Here is a 21,914-nt window from a genome sequence, read left to right on the forward strand (position 1 = left end):
GTATGAAAATCAAATGTTTACATATATGTACATCATCTCTGAGGTTTAGGAATAGAAAACACAATACCTCTATGTACATGTGTTTTAAAACAAAATCATATTATTTGCTATATACTGCTTAACAGGTTTTTATATGTTCACTATAATACAGTCAAATTCACTTTTTGAACTATTAAGCCTACATGTATGTTTACAAGACAGATGAGCATAGTTCAGATGCTTCTTGTTGTTGGTAATATATCCATATTTTTTTTTTTTTTTAGAATTTTTCCAACCCGTAACTGGTCCACCATAGAATTGAAAGTTTTAAGTGCATTTTACTTAGCTGAAAAGTTAACTATTTTCATGGACAGTGTTTAATTGTCTTTCATCTGACATATACTTCACATTACTGTTTTCTTTGGCTTTAACTGTATATGTATCATGAGTATGTATAATTTGCTTTCTAAATCGGCGCAACTCTCAGGAAATAACCTTCTTCTCCTCTTTTTTAGCCACTGTGCATGCACATGTAATTGTAACAGGAATACACAGCGGGAAGTAAAAAAGGGAAAGGGCCATTGCACTGAACATAAATATTAGCAGCATATGTAAGTGGTGTCAGATAACTAGGCCTATACCTAACACTGCATGACTATAGACATGGTTTTATTGACAACAGGCGTTGTTATTGAATGGTAGGCCCATATTTTCTCTGTAATAAGCCGAGTCGACAATGCAGGAATCTTGTGAGTTCACGCTGGTTGAGACGAGACAGGGTGGGAGCTCTCACGAACTAACATGCCTAAAAGGTGTGATTTATACGGCAGCTGCTCTCAGATACTCTGCTGCCAACAGACCTGGCTATTTCAGATGTCTACTTAGTCTTGCTAGTATCATAAAATCTCGCCTTTTGGCTGCATTAGTTTGTGAGAGCCCCCATCCACATATGCGTGAACTTGCAGGACTCCTGGAATGCTAACTCACCTTATTGTCTTAGACAATATTAGATTGGCCAACAGAATGAAGTTTTGTAATATTGATTTCCACTGCAACTGTCTTTGTAATCTATGCCTTTCCCTACATTTTGTATAATCCGTATTGACGAGCTGTGCAACTCATTACAATAAGACTTAGAGAGCGTTTTCACTGTGGCTGATGTGGAAAACTTTCCACGCTACACACGCTGAACTTTACTTGTCCCGAAAAGCATTAGCCATGATTCTGTTTTTCTTCTGTGTGAAGGAAAAGGATGAAAGAGATTTTCCGGAAACTCGTATCAGTGCAGTTGACAGCGAACGGTCAATGACTACGTTATTATGATCGTTTAGGCTACTTCCTCACCTTAGTCAAGCTGAAATTGGGACCTGATTCATTGACTAGACGATGAGTGTCACTTTCTTTACAAAGAAACCTTAGACAGTGCATTCTTGTCCGTCTAAACATGCCAATATAAACATGCCTCATCACCTGTTGACGTCAGGACGTTGTTGTTGCAACCGGCAACTTTTCGCCTGATGACGTCATCATATTACGTGCACACACTTCGCCGCACGTGATTATTGTTGTTAGTGACTACTACATACGGGTACTTGCCTATGTCAGAAGCAAATTCCTGGGGACCACCATATTAATGAACCACCGAGGTAGGACAAAGAAAATAGACAAGTATCCTGGACTTAAATAATGATGTACGTGTTCTTCCTGGACCAGTCTGTCACCCAGACGAACCTTTAAGATGAAAGGGAAAACTTAGATCCTACCACTCCCGCCTTGATTGACTGAGCTGGGTGAAGGGAGGAGGAAATCCCGCTGTTGTTGTTGTTGTTGTTGTGGAGAGCTCAGTGAAAGATTCGAGGCGGGGTCTTCATCATTTATTTCAACCCGGAACTTCCAACGGAACAGGGCGAAACTCGATATACCGGGGAAACATCGATCATGGAATTGTTTGTTGAGACGCTAACGGGAACGGCCTTTGAACTACGCGTGTCCCCTTTCGAAACTATTATGTCAGTAAAAGCCAAAATCCAAAGGCTGGAAGGTAAACATACAACTAATGGCACTGAGGACTCAATATTGGGCGCACAACTCACATTCATGTAGTCGATAGTTAACAATAATCTACATTATGTAAGATGTTCAGATATTCCTGGATAACCTCAGGATCTTTTATGCTTATTTATTATATACATATCAGATGAATATTTAAAACAAAGACTGGAACTTGCTTTGTGTGGTGTATATAAAGTACCCACAGTTATTTATCCAGCCAGTATACAACCCAGGGACCTCCATGGCCAGGGGGTTACCTGCTGGCACAAGATTCAGAAGCTTCTCACAAATGCAGTCACTGTGAGTTCATGACCAGCTCATGCTGGCTTCCTCTCCATACGAAGTTCTGCCAACAACCTGCAGACAGTCGTGGGTTTTCCTTGGGATTTTCCTGGTTCCCCACCTCCATAATGCTGACCTGTAAGGTGATATTCTTAAGTTTAACATAAACACTAATCAAATTAATGAATAAATCAATACGCTACCCACCAGCACAACAAATCATACAAAGTACAGTAAATGCCTAATGAAGGATAGCCATTCTCTATTTTTGGAGTCAAGAATTCAGCATTCTTGTCTGAAGTTTTCCTTTTTTTTTCTCATTGTCGCACATCATTGCTCTTAAGCATTAGGCAGTGCCCAAGAAATCTGATTGCCATGCAAGGAGGAAGAAATGTTGGGTTAGATGTCTTTATTTTTAAGTGAAAATGAAAGAAATTTATCTTTATTATTTGACTGTGACTGTGGATTTTGTGCTGGGGTCTAGCATTTTGTCTAGATAAACAATTTTAGATGCCTTTTTCCCCCTAAATTCCTGGCATTAATATATAAGTAGCATGCAGCTTTGTTGCATAGAAATAATAATTTCGCTCACTTTTCTTATCTAATGAGAATAATAGCTGCTGTCAGCTGCTTACCAAAACTTGGTTTATAATATGCACAAATTGAATGATTATTGTGTACATTTGAAAATTTGCGAAAAGTTAAAAAAAATAAAGACATGGTTGTGAACATATCCTTAACATTAACATTTAGTAGAATATTTTTTAATGTCCTGAGGAAATTTGTTTCACACCACCTTCATCATTTCAATACTTATGATGCTTTAGTGTTAGCACCATTGTGATCGCATAAAAGCTTGTGTCTGATACTTTGTAAAGCTGCAGCTGAACTGATATGTTAACCCTATGTCCATGTCACCACCTTGTGGTTAAACATACTTTACTGTTATGGTATAGGTTTATTAAACTTTTACAAAGTGTCAAAATTTATACCACATTTGGCTCCCATGAGGTCATTTTAATGGCAATACAACTATCAACAGTACTTTAATACTGTTAGTGTTAGCGGGTTTCCATCCATGCTCTGCCCATTTTACTCTCACGGCCTCAGTATAATGGTGGTCCCTGTTGATTTTAAGTGAAAAACTTGGGTAAAACATCAAGCAGATATTTAATTTTGAATACTGTTAAAGTCACACAATCGCATGGGAGGATTTGGGTTTAATATGAGTGTGACCAGTCACTTGGATTTGAAGTATAAATTACTGTTAGTATAGCTTAGCTGCGATATAGAGATTATAAGGACTGCAAACTACGATGAAGAAGCTGTAAGACTTGCCAGGTTACACTTCATTGTTTGGTTATATTGTAATTACATTTAGTATGCATAGTATGCACCCAGTTTCTCAAAGCAAGATATAGCCTAGTCATGCTCATCTGGTGAGTGGCCACGTAAATTGATCAGGTAGAAATATTAACACTCCGGTACGTTAGTATTTCATATATGAACTGGAAATAGGTTTACCTTTGTTTTGGTATTCCAAGTAGAGCATGAAACGCGACCCATGCTGGAAATGTGCCAAGTTGTCAATGGCTATGTTTGACCTCTATATATGGGGTCAAACCAACAGGTGAGAATTTATTTCTCAGTGTCCGAGAGACCCTGTTACAGTATAAAGAGTATTGGTTGACTTGAGTTTAAGCTGACACCACCCTGTCTTTGTTTGGGTCAGAGTATATGTGTTCAACAATACATTTGTAAAGTCATTGTCAGTTTGAGTCTGGGTCACCCTTTCATTCTCAGCTTGATTTTGTTTATCCCTAGGTTGCCTGCTAGCAGTTTATTTTTAAAATCTGATGTATTCATGTATTTCTATGTATAGAAATGTTTATACGACTGTTTACATGTATGTTATCGATATGTTTACAGCAGCTTCATCTGTAAAAATATGAATGTACATGTGTGTTATTAACTTTTAACAATGGAAGTGGCTCATTAAAATGTTAACAGATAACAGTCCCCATGTTTACAAAAAGCAGTCTTAAACATAAGTCAGAATTGGTCTTATCTTCAACACTTTTTATTATTCTTAAACCTGAGTAATGTTAATATCTGACATAGGCTTTCATAACACAGTTGAAAAGTATTGTTCAAGTTAAGGAATAATGTCAGACAAAGACAGTATCATGTATGACTCAAGAAGATTTGTAATCCTGCAGGCAGGATTCAGCAACTTAAAATCACACAATATGTCATTTACTAATAGACCTAATAGTACCAAAGTTTTAGCCTTAAGTCTTAACTTTGTCTATTGGTTTTTTATTGTTATGTGTCTGCAGGTATCCCGATATCTCAACAGCATCTCATTTGGCAGTCAGTTGAGCTCGAGGATGATTACTGCCTCCATGACTACAGCATCCATGATGGTGCCACCTTAAAGCTTGTCCTTGCCATGCGGGGTGGACCAATCAACACCAGGCGAAGTAAGAAGCATACACTTAAAATGTGGCCCTCACTGTCCAAGCAGTCCGATAGGTTGTGCAGAGAGTCCACTAATCCTTGACAATTAACTAAGGAAGTTCAAACCGAGCTCTGGGTAATTTGGTTTCATTTTCAAGACAGGAGTTTCCCCCACTGATTAAAAAAAAAAATGCTGTCTTGAACATAAAACACCAGTCGGAAAAATGATAAAGAGGCAGGTTTTTAGTTTGTATATGGGTCAGTCCTTAAGGTTTGTCTAAAACCTTTTGTTAAATCAGCTGGAAGCATCATCTGATGAAGTCAGCAGCTTTTCCTCGATTTGACAAGCTCAGTACTTTACGGTGTTGAATATGTGGAGAGTAAAAATTGCACAGTTATACAAGATCCCAATTTGGATTTCACATTACAATTGCTGACTATTCTGTACAATAGTAATAGGTTATTCTGAAATGTTTTGAACCTTGTGGAGTGGTATTGTACAAGTCAGTGTTGTGTTGAAAATCCGTATTGGGCGAGACGCGGCAGGTGTCGAGTTCAATGCGGATTTCCAACACAACATAGACGAGTGCAAAACACTTCACAATGACCTATTTATTATTTAGCTGAACCTGTTTGAGGACTTAAACCTCGCAGGAAAATAACGATCAAAGCTCAAAGTCTAAGACATAAAGATTCAGCCGGCCCAGAGGAAGCTCTTTCGATCTCCCTGTTCTTGGCTGGTAATGCACTCTGTATCCAGCGCTTGTATATATGTTAGTGGCTTTTTTTCTTCCTTTTAGTATTATTTTGGAATTTGGAAAGCAACAAATGATGAAATTTATTCCCCCATCCACATTTTGTCAGTTTTTCAGAAACGCAGAGAGCAAAGGATAAACACAGCAGTGACCCCCACCCAACGCTTTCAGCACATAAAGTTAACTCCCTATCGTTCCATGTACAGAACGATCGTTATGGTCCGACTTATTTCATTGGACTAAATTAATAACTATGTAATAATAATGTTTATTGTTTTTTCTTCAGTCCCCATGGAAGATCCAGCGCTAAGGGAAATGGCCGAATACGTGGAGGCAAACCGAGATGAAATCTGGGAAAAGCTACCTGGAAATAGACAGGTCACTCTGTTAGTTTTTCGAGAAGGTGACCAGTTAAACTTCTTTCGTGTGGTAGACAGAGGTGATGGAACACTTACTCCATTATCAGAGTCATTAAGGTATGTGTCTGTGTAGAAACTTGAAGATCAGCTATCTTTGAACAAGTATAAACCTCCTGTAATACCCAGACTAAGATGTCTATGTTGAGCTTGACATCTAAGCATGCCTGTTCGAAAGAAAAATCTTGAAAATTCACACATTAGTTTGCAAATTTTGCTTTGTTTTGTGCTTTAAAAAAAAATACATGCTATTTGATTACAGTAAAGGTATGTATGAAATCGGGCATTAGATTTTCAGACTGTGTTTACATCTATAACAAGTGGCTTAGGTTTTAGAAGGCAAAGTAAACATGACATAAGGTTATGGTCATTCATTCATTCCAAAGTAAAAATGCTTATGGGTGACACAGAAAGGGTTCATGGACAGATTAACCAGTAGATGAAATGTCATTTGTGACTTCTTTTGGTAGAGTCTTTCTCAGATAAACACATATTGTAATTGTGAAAACATGGTGTAAAGTACAACCTTGTCAGTTTTGAATGTTCAGTGGAAATGTTGGATGGAATGTTATCTGAAGTGTGATCTTTCCTTGTTCTCATCAGCGGTGCCTCAATCTACAACTTCAATGATGAGGACGATGAGGATGAAGTCCCCTCTAAGGAGAAGGTAGAAGAAAATGTCCGCATGAAGGAAAAGATGAAACAACTACGACGTAATATGGAAAAATTAAGTGTGACAAAAAAGGTAATTTGTCAGATGTTTTAACACCTTGTAAATGTTAAATGTACGTTGTGTCATTTTTTCTTTAGTATTCACAACCTGATGCTCAAAGGACTGATAAAGAATAAATTTCTGTGAGGTTTTCAGTAGCATTTATCACCTGCATGGAAAAAATTTCATATAAGGAATATTAATGGCTTTGTTGTTCCTTCACATCAAGTTGTGCGTGATGAATGTGTCTCCAGAAATGCTGAACGTAATCGAATAGCCATAAGAATTGATCATCTCGTGGAATATGCTGAACGTAATCGAATAGCCATAAGAATTGATCATCTCGTGGAATATGCTGAACGTAATCGAATAGCCATAAGAATTGATCATCTCGTGGAATATGCTGAACGTAATCGAATAGCCATAAGAATTGATCATCTCGTGGAATATGTTCCATGATGTTAAGCAACAATGAAATAAATGGTTTGTTTCGTGATATTGTTTCAGCCTGACAGGGAAGTTAAACCTGTGTTACCAGTACGCTCAAGCAGTACACAAGGCAAGTCACGGCATTTTACGGGGACAGGACTAATCAGAGAAAAGACAACTTTAAACAAAATTCCCTGTCTACCGCCTTTAGGACAAAAATTTACAAGTCAGATGTCAAAAGAAGAGCGTGCTAGCTCATCAGAGACAGAGGAGTTGAACTTTAAGTCCTCTGATGAAGAAACTTCTTCACCTGACCATATGCTAACAGGCATGGCTGATCCCATTGGGACCACCAAATCTTGCCTGACTGTAGCGGATTTAACAGAGCCAGGCCCCAGCTTACTTGATCATGCACAGCATACGGAAATACCCACCCTGGGAGAAGTGGAGGTCAACAGCCGCCACTCCGTTATCTCCCCGGGGAAACTCTCCGGTCTCAACAGAATGACAGATACTACTTCAGTGCCTATCAGCTCATCCTCACGCAGACGGGAACTGACTGTTGATAGCATAAAAGAGACGTTCAGACCGCCTACTTCTTCAAAAGCAAGAGAACGGAAGAAAGAGTTATCGTATGAAAACCTGAAGGATGTGTTTTCCAGGCCAACAACTTCTGCTCGGAAGGATACAACTCTTGGCAGTTTAAAAGAAACATTAGGTCGTTCATCCTCAAAATATGGACTCCTGGATCGTAGAAAAGAGTTTACTTTAGAAAGCCTCAGCTCAAGTGAGGCTCGTGCAATGTCAGGACTGCTTCGACAAGCTTCATTGGAAAGAATTGGGTCATCCAGAATTGGAAATTTTGTTACAAGTGCTAGCAAGTCTCGAATTGGAAATTACCATGTAGGAACTAATGGCAGAATTCCAACTCCAGATGGGCGCATTGTTGTAAGTGTCATGAAATAACTCTAATTTTATGCAGTATTGTTGACAACAATACAGCAATGAACAACATTTTTCATTGAAATACTTGTCATAAATTATCTAAGATTCCTGTGCTTTTCATAGTAAGGCTGCTCTTCTAGATTGAGGAGGTTCTCTTGCTCCGGTGGTTGAAGTGCTGGCTCCAACTACCAAGCCTTTGACAAAGGGGGCTGGTTGCTCAAATCCAGCTTTTACTGTTTCGTCTGAGGGTCATAGGTTGAGAGGTTCATCGAGGATCGATGGTTTACTCTGGGCTTTCTGGTTTCATTCACCCATAAACCTGACTGCTGTAATGTAAAAAAAAAAATTTGTTGAGCAAGGCGATTAACAGCACTCAGTCAATCTGTATCTTTTACCATCATGTTAAAAAAAAATGTATGAATGTGATTATAAATGTATATTTTCAGATTGACATACAAACATGTGCAGGTATAATTATGTTGAACAGATGAACAAATATCCATTCAAAAGGAAACTTTGTTTTAAGCAGAAGGTTGAATAATAAGCAGAAGAAAGTCAGTCAGTTACAGATTAGTTAATGCTTTGCCAACAAAACCAAGAACACCACCCAAAGCACTTTGGGAAGAATGTAAAGATAGGTGTCGTTGTTTATGACCAAAAGTCGTTCAGTTTATTTGATATGATTTCAGTCTGGTCGTTTACGAATGTCAGCAAACAGAGACGGGCGACTTCTTTCCCCTAGCCATCGACTTCCTCCAGTAAAAACGAAGAAGAAAGTTGTCAAAAGGTGTTACGTCTGCACTAAAAAAACGGGGTTAGCTACGAGCTATCAGTGCAGGTAGGTCGCTTTTTCACATTCAGACAAATGATCCAGATGGGCATTTTTATTTTCTTCACTATCATTAGATTCAATTCTTAGGTGATGTAAAAGCTTATGTTATGCACTTGATGGAGTAATTGATTGTCACAAAATTGTGACAAAATCCAACACAGTTGCAAGCTTATTGGAAATTCCCAGGGTTTTTGGGGTGTAGGTTTTTATGCAATCTTAGTCTGTTACCAGCATCATGAAAGGCTTATTTCCCCAGTCGGTTTATCATGTTGAATTGAATGACCACTTTGGTGGCCTAATGATTGGACCATCCACCTTGAAGTTGGGAGACCTGGGATTAAACACGGGTTGGGTCATACCAAAGACTTCAAAAATAGTACTTGTTGCTGCCTCCCTTGGCCTCTCCCTTGAGAGGTGAGTGCAGGGAAACAGGCCTGGTTGGTCTGGTGTCAATATGTGACTGGGTGTCATGTCTGATGTCATTGCCATGATATTTCAGTGTGTGCAGCACTTTGGCGGCATGGACTCGCCCTGCCACAAGAAGACACAGCACATGTGCAAACACCTAATGGTTCCTCGTCATCATATAACTGATAAATTGTTAAGTTCGTCTTAAAACCCGAAGCTACCATACATACATTCATGTACATGTATATTGAATTGAAACTTAATAGATGGCTTCACCATGACAAGTTTAATAGACATCAGGTGCAAGTTTTCTTGAATATGGCTATAACATGAAGAAATTCTGCGGTATATAGTTCTCCAAAAACATTTGAAGGATCTATTTACATGTACCATCAATCATATAAACAGTGCTGAAACTGTGAATTATATCCTCTGTGCATGTACATTTATTTGAAATCACAGTGATTGAGCCAAAGGGCTAGCATCTCAAAGAAAAATCTCTGTTTATGTCTATTTCTATTCTGGTATATATACATATTTGAAAAGGTTTTTGATATGCATCCACTAGTCAAGATCTCTTGACTCTGAATGTAACACTGTAGAAAAAGGCTATGTTTGGATTCCAGCATTATAAGTGAAGAAAATTTAATACCTATTTTTAAGGTCCTCTTTTTAGGTGAATGGATGTCATTTCCTTTGAACACCAATGTACAGGATTATTCAGACGATAGGAGGGGCTTTTGATTGCTGACCCACATCGATCGGTTATAGTTGAATGTGTGAAGTGTTTTGTAGGTTCGCCTTACCTTTCTGTGACATTCACTGATCAATGACAGGCTTTTTTCTGGCAAGGAGCCATTGTTGACCCAGGCTAGATCTGGACCACAACCAAGACCAGAGCTTTCCAGGCTTCACTTTCATCATTGGTCACACCTGTGTGCCTCACTTCTATTTATATGTCTACCTTAAGTCCTCAGTCTTTGTCACATATGAAAGAGCAACTTTCAGTATGATATGTGCACCTTGTTAATTTAATATAAGGTTGAAGACAAATATTACATTGGTATATTGGGCTTCCCAAAAAGGATAATCAGTTTCTACAAAAAGGATAATCAGTTTCTACAAAAAGGATAATCAGTTTCTACAAAATATTCTTGCAAACATGTGAAAAGGTTATTTATTTATTATTATTGTATTCTTGTTTTATGTCGTACTCAGGAGTACTGTATTTCATGAAAAAGTTTAGTATCTAAAAATGCACTTTGAGAAGCATATAAAGGCCTGACCATGATGTTTTTGATGCACTTATTTAAGTTTTTCTAATATTAATCATACTTCGCAAGAAATGGTCGAATGGCCCTCCAAGATGGATGAATCGATCACAATCAGGCAAAATGTGTCAGTTGAACAATGCAAACTTTAGGTGAAACAGAGTATTTCACTTGTGACATATATATGACAGCAGTATGGTGAAAGGAAGCTGGGCAGAGCCCAGAGGAAACCCACAGCCATCCACAAGTTGTTGCCAGACAGGGCATTAGCCAGGATCTGACAATAGGGCGTCCAGGGGGTTTGGGGGCTGCCGCTTGAGGCCCTCGTAAATAAGCAGGGGGTCTGCCGCCGGAGACATTTTATTGCCACTGTATCATTGAAAATCAAGACCTTTTAATAGCTTTAATTGCTATTATATCACTGGAAATAATGTATTACTATTGGACCCCAAGAAATTGACAGTTTGTGATATATTGGGGCACCCAATATATCACACTTTTCCCACCAATGACTGACACTGAGTGCGAATCACTAAAAAGAGTACATAAATTTTATATTAAACTATGTAAGGTTACAATCTGTTATGCTTTGGACAACCAAATGTGAAACAGCAGGTAGAAAAACAAATTGAACTGTAAAATACACAATTCAATACAGATGCAAGGAAAACAATGGCAATTTGGCGCAGCAGTTCTGACAGTTCAAGTGTGAATGCTGTGAATCAGGAGGTAGAAATAAACTGTGATCAATAAAATACACAAAAATACATATAAAAGGAAAACAATCAAAATGCATGGTAATTTCGCACAGCAGGTGCATGTCACTCACAGTTACACTACTTCACATTAAAATGCAGCGGAACCAAATCAGAATACAGTATACATAGCTCTTACAACTGAGACTGAGAACATGCAAAATTATCACCACTGAATCTGTGACTGTCACTGACACTAAAAAGAGTAGTGTCACCAATCACCATACGATTTGAGCGGCTAAGTCACAGTAAGTAGAAATAAACTTTGTGAAATACAAAAAACAAAACAAAACAAGAAACAATTCAAACACATATACTATCGGTCACATATCTATGTCGAGAAATTAACTTTTGGCACAGTGACACATCATGTCAAACATCATTTCTGTCATCTGAATACATATATGAATACACTTTGAAAACTTACATGTTAGAAAAATATTCACAATCTAGTATACATACATATAATGTTAATACACTTTGAAACACTGTACTGGTCTGTCGGCTGGGACTTGCCGTAAAAAAATGTTGATTCAAAATTTTGCCCGTCAAAAATGCCCCTTTTGGCTGGATTGCCCGTCCAGTTGGACGGGTGTCTGGCTAGCCTGGTGCTACCAGATCTTTCCACATGTGGCCGGAGATTAAGTCAGCATGAGCTCACAGCAGTTTTGTGAGAGGTTTCTTGGTCATTGTGCAGTGCTGGCATGCTAACCACCATTCCAAGGAGATCCATGTGAAAAAAAAGAATTACAAGTTTACTGATTTGATACACCATAGCCTGTCAGTATGCCATTAGTGAATAACTCATTGAATATGTCTGCAAGAAAAATCTCAATAAGATTGTTTATCACTTTAAATTTGTTTTCTCTTCAGGTGTGGGAATAACTTCTGTGCTTCGCATCGCTATGCAGAGTCCCATGATTGTACCTACGACTATAAAACGGAAGGAAGGAAGTTGTTAGAACAAAGCAACCCAGTTGTCAGTGCACCAAAATTACCAAAAATATAATATTTAAATCATTATGGGCAGAATTCCAGCCTGTCTTACATAGGTCCACAATGATGAACTCCTGTCAGTTAGGTTATCAAATTTGATGTTGCCATTGTGATAGACGTGATATATTACACAAGATTTAGATACAAGCCACATTACATGAAATTTATGAACTGTTTAATTCTCTAATAGAGATGTTTGTTTGTTTTAAACAAATGACGATCATCTGAATGAAGGTGTGTATGTATATATATATATATATATATATATATATATATATATATATATAAATATATATATATATTTATGAATACTCCATGATTGGTATGAACACTGAACTGCACATTACCTACTATGTACATCTGAGTGATGCAGTGCTGAAGATTTTTGCACAGTTACTACTAGTGCAGTCAATTTTTTTCATTTCAATTTGATTAGCGGTCCAAAACTATGTTTCTTAAATGACCTAAAATTATGAGGGAATACCACTTTTTTTATAGTGGTAAAAAGATAATTTTAGTTGTATGTATCTTCATCAGGTCATCAGGCAGACATTCAAACATGCTGTTTGATTTACCAGTAAATTACTGATCATGAGTTGTATTTGATTCTTATTTTCAGGCATAGATAGCAGATAATACCTTTATTGTAATAATCTGTGATGATACAAACACTGCACAAAGTTTTCTCTGTGATTTTTATGGGTGTATATTTATGGGTATACTGGCAAGTATTTGTTTATGTTTTCTGTTTATATACTTCTACCAACCACATTTATATGTAACACTTACCCTGTTATACACAACCTAGCATGATTTGTCTTCATGCTCTTATGTCCATTGAACAAAACAAATCTGATAGCTTTTGATATTTTACTCACGCTATCTTTCTGTTCTTTTGATTCACTTTAATAAATGTTGTAGTATATATTTACTAGGGTTTGTCAGATAACTTTTATACTGCTGATATTTACTTCTGTAAATCAATATTGAATTATTGATGGGTTTTAGAGTCATGTATGAGAATGTATTTCTGATTCATTATTTTTTATTAAAAACAAATCTGCTCTCGATTAACAGCAAGGGAAACTTGTGAGGTGAATTGAGTGTGATATCTGTTTGACAGGAAGACATAAAACATCTTGAGGATTTTGTGATAATTGTAGAAATTGGGGAGAACTGTAAGGTAAATGTGAGGTGATCTACTGGTTCTGAAGTGTGAGAGTGGTGACTGATGTAAACAAACAAGATGCATTTATATTTAACAAATGTATTAAAAACCTAGATCTCTCATGTAAGGTTATACTATGTTATAATGATTCCACTTACTTTGAACCTGTGTTCTTTTTTTGCCTTCAGTTGTTTTTGCAAGTAGTGCTTTAGTATCAAACTACGGTAACGTTGTTGCACAGTTTTTTGTGTTTTTTTTGTTATCTGAATTTGGTTAGTTTTAGCCACTGGCCCCATTTTCAATAAGTTTCATGTGTGACTTTTTTCTTAAATTTATTACATGAAGTAATTTTTGGGTTTACACTTCATTCAAAAGGTCTTGTGTTGTCAGGGTGCTTTATGAGTGAGTGATTTATATATGTGTACCAAAGTAGCTAAATACCGGTACGGGAAAATGTATGCCGGGGTTAGTCATGTTGCACGTGGTATAGTTACCGCACCTTGTAGAGGCTTTGTCCATATAACTAGCTGTGATATTAACAAGTCCATACTGTTGACATGGCTTGGATGGGTGGGAAAGGAAGGATAGGAGGTTAAGGACGTTGGTAAATTTAACTTCAAGGGAGGGGGAGGTAGTGATTAATAAGGTATTATAGTAAATATCTATTTTCTCTTTATTCTAATATGTTATTTCTAATTTGTTTGCTGTTATTTTCATATGTAAGAATTGTGTCAAACTACTATTCTAGGATATTTCATGTGATGTGCCAGTGCGGCTTTTATTTTACAGTGTGCTCACTTTTCATAAATAACAGGAAATGAGTGTGAATAAAGTGAAAGTGGAAAATGATATGAAATGTTTGGTTTCTTTGTTTGAGTTCCTCCAATAAAACATTGCTCATATTGAAAATCCAGCGTCCAGTGTGCTTATGGACAACACTACAGCGAATATGTTGACATACATGCATGTGTACACCTTATTTCACTTTGTGCAGTATGTTGCAAATAGTAGTGGAGGCTTGTTTGCTAGTTTTGTATTTCAGCAAATAAACTTGACTATGTACTGGATCAGAAGATCTTAAAAAAACTATTTGTTCTTGTAGGGCTGTGTGAAATGATCTACAACTTGAACCAGGGATCATGCAGACAAACAGGTGAAGTGTTGGCTGGCTGCAGCTTTCAGTCTGTTGACCCAGATGTACTATGTTGACTGCAGCTCACACTGAAATGGCTGCAGCTTTCAGTCCCTTGACCCAGATGTGCTATGTTGACTGCAGCTCATGCCGATATGGCTGCAGCTTTCAGTCCCTTCACCCAGATGTACTATGTTGACTGCAGCTCACGTTGAAATGGCTGCAGCTTTCAGTCCCTTCACCCAGATGTGCTATGTTGGCTGCAGCTCATGCCGATATGGCTGCAGCTTTCAGTCCCTTCACCCAGATGTACTATGTTGACTGCAGCTCACGCTAAAATGGCTGCAGCTTTCAGTCCCTTGACCCAGATGTGCTATGTTGACTGCAGCTCATGCCGATATGGCTGCAGCTTTCAGTCCCTTCACCCAGATGTACTATGTTGACTGCAGCTCACGCTGAAATGGCTCCAGCTTTCAGTCCCTTCACCCAGATGTGCTATGTTGGCTGCAGCTCATGCCGATATGGCTGCAGCTTTCAGTCCCTTGACCCAGATGTGCTATGTTGACTGCAGCTCATGCCGATATGGCTGCAGCTTTCAGTCCCTTCACCCAGATGTGCTATGTTGACTGCAACTCACGCCGATATGGCTGCAGCTTTTAGTCCCTTGACCCAGATGTACTATGTTGACTGCAGCTCATGCCGATATGGCTGCATCTTTCAGTCCCTTCACCCAGATGTACTATGTTGACTGCAGCTCACACTGATATGGCTGCAGCTTTCAGTCCCTTCACCCAGATGTGCTATTTTGACTGCAGCTCATGCTGAAATGGCTGCAGCTTTCAGTCCCTTCACCCAGATGTGCTATGTTGGCTGCAGCTCATGCCGATATGGCTGCAGCTTTCAGTCCCTTGACCCAGATGTGCTATGTTGACTGCAACTCACGCCGATATGGCTGCAGCTTTTAGTCCCTTCACCCAGATGTACTATGTTGACTGCAGCTCACGCTGAAATGGCTGCAGCTTTCAGTCCCTTGACCCAGATGTGCTATGTTGACTGCAACTCACGCCGATATGGCTGCAGCTTTTAGTCCCTTGACCCAGATGTACTATGTTGACTGCAGCTCACACTGATATGGCTGCAGCTTTCAGTCCCTTCACCCAGATGTGCTATGTTGGCTGCAACTCACGCCGATATGGCTGCAGCTTTTAGTCCCTTGACCCAGATGTACTATGTTGACTGCAGCTCACACTGATATGGCTGCAACTTTCAGTCCCTTGACCCAGATGTACTATGTTGACTGCAGCTCACGCCGATATGGCTGCAGCTTTTAGTCCCTTAACCCAGATGTACTGTTGACTGCAACTCACGCTGATATGGCTGCAGCTTTTAGTCCCTTGACCCAGATGTACTATGTTGACTGCAGCTCACGCCGATATGGCTGCAGCTTTTAGTCCCTTGATCCAGATGTACTATGTTGACTGCAACTCACGCCGATATGGCTGCAGCTTTCAGTCCCTTGACCCAGATGTACTATGTTGACTGCAGCTCATGCCGGTATGGCTGCAGCTTTCACTCCCTTGACCCAGATGTGCTATGTTGACTGCAACTCACGCCGATATGGCTGCAGCTTTTAGTCCCTTGACCCAGATGTACTATGTTGACTGCAGCTCATGCCGATATGGCTGCAGCTTTCAGTCCCTTGACCCAGATGTACTATGTTGGCTGCAATTTTCAGCCCCTTGACCCAGATGTACTATGTTGACTGCAGCTCATGCTGATATGGCTGCAACTTTCAGTCCCTTGACCCCGATGTACTATGTTGACTGCAGCTCACGCTGATATGGCTGGCAGCCTTCAGTCCCTTGACCCAGATGTACCATGTTGACTGCAGCTCACGCTGAAATGGCTGCAGCTTTCAGTCCCTTGACCCAGATGTACTATGTTGACTGCAGCTCATGCAGATATGGCTGCAACTTTCAGTCCCTTGACCCAGATGTGCTATGTTGGCTGCAATTTTCAGTCCCTTGACCCAGATGTACTATGTTGACTGCAGCTCATGCTGATATGGCTGCAACTTTCAGTCCCTTGACCCAGGTGTGCTATGCTGACTGCAGCTTATGCTGATATGGCTGCATATCTCAGTCCCTTGACCCATATGTGCTATGTTGACTGCAGCTGAAAACCATATGGCTGCAGCTTTCAGTCCCTTGACCCAGATGTGCTATGTTGACTGCAGCTCACACTGATATGGCTGCAGCTTTCAGTCTGTTGACCCAGATGTACTATACTGAGTGCACCTCACGCTGATATGGCTGCAGTTTTCAGTCCCTTGACCAGATGTGCTATGTTGACTGCAGCTCATGCCGATGTGGCTGCAGCTTTCAGTCCCTTGACCCAGATGTATTGTGCTGACTGCAGCTCACACTGATATGGCTGCAGTTTTCAGTCCCTTGACCCATATGTGCTATGTTGACTGCAGCTCACAACCATATGGCTGCAGCTTTCAGTCCCTTCACCCAGATGTACTATGTTGACTACAGCTCATGCAGATATGGCTGCAACTTTCAGTCCCTTGACCCAGATGTGCTATGTTGGCTGCAATTTTCAGTCCCTTGACCCAGATGTACTATGTTGACTGCAGCTCATGCTGATATGGCTGCAACTTTCAGTCCCTTCACCCAGATGTACTATGTTGACTGCAGCTCACGCTGAAATGGCTGCAGCTTTCAGTCCCTTCACCCAGATGTGCTATGTTGACTGCAGCTCATGCCGATATGGCTGCAGCTTTCAGTCCCTTGACCCAGATGTACTATGTTGACTGCAGCTCACGCTGAAATGGCTGCAGCTTTCAGTCCCTTCACCCAGATGTGCTGTGTTGGCTGCAGCTCATGCCGATATGGCTGCAGCTTTCAGTCCCTTGACCCAGATGTGCTATGTTGACTGCAGCTCATGCCGATATGGCTGCAGCTTTCAGTCCCTTCACCCAGATGTGCTATGTTGACTGCAACTCACGCCGATATGGCTGGAGCTTTTAGTCCCTTGACCCAGATGTACTATGTTGACTGCAGCTCATGCCGATATGGCTGCATCTTTCAGTCCCTTCACCCAGATGTACTATGTCGACTGCAGCTCACACTGATATGGCTGCAGCTTTCAGTCCCTTCACCCAGATGTGCTATGTTGACTGCAGCTCATGCCGATATGGCTGCAGCTTTTAGTCCCTTCACCCAGATGTACTATGTTGACTGCAGCTCACGCTGAAATGGCTGCAGCTTTCAGTCCCTTGACCCAGATGTGCTATGTTGACTGCAACTCACGCCGATATGGCTGCAGCTTTTAGTCCCTTGACCCAGATGTACTATGTTGACTGCAGCTCACACTGATATGGCTGCAGCTTTCAGTCCCTTCACCCAGATGTGCTATGTTGGCTGCAACTCACGCCGATATGGCTGCAGCTTTTAGTCCCTTGACCCAGATGTACTATGTTGACTGCAGCTCACACTGATATGGCTGCAACTTTCAGTCCCTTGACCCAGATGTACTATGTTGACTGCAGCTCATGCCGATATGGCTGCAGCTTTTAGTCCCTTAACCCAGATGTACTGTTGACTGCAACTCACGCTGATATGGCTGCAGCTTTTAGTCCCTTGACCCAGATGTACTATGTTGACTGCAGCTCACGCCGATATGGCTGCAGCTTTTAGTCCCTTGACCCAGATGTACTATGTTGACTGCAACTCACGCCGATATGGCTGCAGCTTTTAGTCCCTTGACCCAGATGTACTATGTTGACTGCAGCTCATGCCGGTATGGCTGCAGCTTTCAGTCCCTTGACCCAGATGTGCTATGTTGAGTGCAACTCATGCCGATATGGCTGCAGCTTTTAGTCCCTTGACCCAGATGTACTATGTTGACTGCAGCTCATGCCGATATGGCTGCAGCTTTCAGTCCCTTGACCCAGATGTACTATGTTGGCTGCAATTTTCAGCCCCTTGACCCAGATGTACTATGTTGACTGCAGCTCATGCTGATATGGCTGCAACTTTCAGTCCCTTGACCCCGATGTACTATGTTGACTGCAGCTCACGCTGATATGGCTGGCAGCCTTCAGTCCCTTGACCCAGATGTACCATGTTGACTGCAGCTCACGCTGAAATGGCTGCAGCTTTCAGTCCCTTGACCCAGATGTACTATGTTGACTGCAGCTCATGCAGATATGGCTGCAACTTTCAGTCCCTTGACCCAGATGTGCTATGTTGGCTGCAATTTTCAGTCCCTTGACCCAGATGTACTATGTTGACTGCAGCTCATGCTGATATGGCTGCAACTTTCAGTCCCTTGACCCAGGTGTGCTATGCTGACTGCAGCTTATGCTGATATGGCTGCATATCTCAGTCCCTTGACCCATATGTGCTATGTTGACTGCAGCTGAAAACCATATGGCTGCAGCTTTCAGTCCCTTGATCCAGATGTGCTATGTTGACTGCAGCTCACACTGATATGGCTGCAGCTTTCAGTCTGTTGACCCAGATGTACTATACTGAGTGCACCTCACGCTGATATGGCTGCAGTTTTCAGTCCCTTGACCAGATGTGCTATGTTGACTGCAGCTCATGCCGATGTGGCTGCAGCTTTCAGTCCCTTGACCCAGATGTATTGTGCTGACTGTAGCTCACACTGATATGGCTGCAGTTTTCAGTCCCTTGACCCATATGTGCTATGTTGACTGCAGCTCACAACCATATGGCTGCAGCTTTTAGTCCCTTCACCCAGATGTACTATGTTGACTACAGCTCATGCAGATATGGCTGCAACTTTCAGTCCCTTGACCCAGATGTGCTATGTTGGCTGCAATTTTCAGTCCCTTGACCCAGATGTACTATGTTGACTGCAGCTCATGCTGATATGGCTGCAACTTTCAGTCCCTTGACCCAGATGTGCTATGCTGACTGCAGCTCATGCTGATATGGCTGCATATCTCAGTCCCTTGACCCATATGTGCTATGTTGACTGCAGCTCAAAACCATATGGCTGCAGCTTTCAGTCCCTTGACCCAGATGTGCTATGTTGACTGCAGCTCATGCCGATATGGCTGCAGCTTTCAGTCTGTTGACCCAGATGTACTATACTGAGTGCACCTCACGCTGATATGGCTGCAACTTTCAGTCCCTTGACCCAGATGTGCTATGCTGACTGCAGCTCATGCTGATATGGCTGCATATCTCAGTCCCTTGACCCATATGTGCTATGTTGACTGCAGCTCAAAACCATATGGCTGCAGCTTACAGTCCCTTGACCCAGATGTGCTATGTTGACTGCAGCTCATGCCGATATGGCTGCAGCTTTCAGTCTGTTGACCCAGATGTACTATACTGAGTGCACCTCACGCTGATATGGCTGCAACTTTCAGTCCCTTGACCAGATGTGCTATGTTGACTGCAGCTCATGCCGATGTGGCTGCAGCTTTCAGTCCCTTGACCCAGATGTGCTATGTTTGACTGCAGCTCACACTGATATGGGTGCAGTTTTCAGTCCCTTGACCCATATGTGCTATGTTGACTGCAGCTCACAACCATATGGCTGCAGCTTTCAGTCCTTTCACCCAGATATACTATGTTGACTGCAGCTCACGCTGATATGGCTGCAGCTTAACGTCAGGAGGTTTGTCGCATACTTGGCAAAGGGCGGTGGTTTACTCACTCTCCAGTTTCGTCAACTCGTGAACATGACTGTTGTCAGACAAGTGAAAATCCTTGAGTACTACATTCAATACCTGCGTTCAGATAAATGTAGATTGAACCAGAAATTATGTTGACATCCCAAATTTATACTTAAAATCTTTTGGCATTCCAGGTGTAGACAGCATACAGCTTGGTAGTCCATTGGTGCATGCATACGTTAAGCATTTACATTTAAGAAAAAGTATTTTGTGTTACTATGTATGCCCAAATGTGGCGAAATGACCTGATTGGTAGCAGATCTTTGGTATTGTGCTTCAGTGATGCAGCACTGAAAATATGTCTACTGTCCCAGAATATATTTATTTTTTAAAAATTTATTTCATCAATAAAATTCATGCCTACTCAAAAATTTTTCAGTTTCATATGATTACAGCCAGTTTTATGAGTGGAAGAAACTAGACTAGCATGAACTCTTCCACTGTCCCATCTCGCACAGTCCCAAACTTTACAAGGAGGCATCATTATGATATGTCCGAACAAGTGTTAATAAAGAAGAATGAGCCTGAAATTTTGAGTCCAGGTAAAACATTAAATATGGCAAGTGGTTGGTAACGAAACTGATACGTGTGCAACAATACCATCAAATGCCACAAGAACATACAGTTCAAGAAAGACAATTTGTTGTTGATATTTTTTAGCCCTTGGTTAACCACTATTCATGTACATATAACAGTCCACGGTGTCAGAATGTCTCTTACAATACCACGTGATATTCCTTAGTATGGCGTAAAACATACAATACCACATCATTTTGAGGTATGAGGCCTGGCTTTGTTTTATACTCACTATCACTTTCAAGTAGTACAACTATAGGTTAATGCAGTTCACACAATGTTCCTTTATGAATTGAGAAGTGTAGTTTACACAGTATACGTCATTGTGGAGTTCAAGACTTTCACAATTTAGTACAAATGTATCACTATGGTGGTGAACAATGGCTACAACCGTATGTCTGGGATATAGCATGTTCATACTATATCCCAGCCTACATACAGTACTATCAGTTCATATGTGGAAGAGTGGGAAATCAACTGGAAAAATCAAGCATGTGTACAGTTATTCCCCTTGACTATTAGAGAACATAGCGATGCTTGCAACATGGCGGGAGAAAACGGAGCTCCACCGGCGAAGAAGACACGATCAGAAACGAGGTGATATATGTTCTAATGCGGTCTTTGTGTATGAGCTAAAACCAACGTTATCGCTTTATCAGAGTGTTCAGGTATGAGCTGATAACAGGGGTTCAAACTCACTCAGCCTGGCTACCTGTCCCAACGTATATCTTACTCACGCAGTCCCAACAACATTCAACGTGCACATAGCAGGCCGGTCGGTGCACGTGGTGTGGTGGACAATCCAGATTTCAGATAGGCCGCTAGAACAAAAACAAACCTGATCATTAGTGTTAGTGCGGCATGTTTATTAGTCATTTTAGGGTTGGAGCACTGTACTTACTCAGATTAAGCTTCGTTTTAAATATGAGCAAATTATCAGCTGCATGGTTGAACAGGTAGGCTACCACATGTACTGCAGGCTGTACTGTTTGAGCCTACTGTCGAGTAGCAGACAACATCATGCACA

The 21,914-nt window shown here is 40.8% G+C and overlaps 1 protein-coding gene across 1 annotated transcript; it reads left to right on the forward strand.

The window, feature by feature from the left end:
• Positions 1-1,589: 1,589 nt before the first annotated feature.
• Positions 1,590-12,523, forward strand: LOC135482025 (AN1-type zinc finger protein 4-like). Its single transcript, XM_064761841.1, has 7 exons — positions 1,590-2,020; positions 4,653-4,796; positions 5,815-6,004; positions 6,548-6,689; positions 7,164-8,033; positions 8,720-8,868; positions 12,170-12,523. The coding sequence occupies exons 1-7, from the start codon at positions 1,918-1,920 to the stop codon at positions 12,303-12,305; spliced, it is 1,734 nt and encodes a 577-aa protein (XP_064617911.1). The 5' UTR covers positions 1,590-1,917; the 3' UTR covers positions 12,306-12,523.
• Positions 12,524-21,914: the final 9,391 nt, after the last annotated feature.

This window comes from Liolophura sinensis, chromosome 1 (genome assembly GCF_032854445.1).
Source record: "Liolophura sinensis isolate JHLJ2023 chromosome 1, CUHK_Ljap_v2, whole genome shotgun sequence".
Lineage (NCBI taxonomy): Eukaryota > Metazoa > Mollusca > Polyplacophora > Chitonida > Chitonidae > Liolophura > Liolophura sinensis.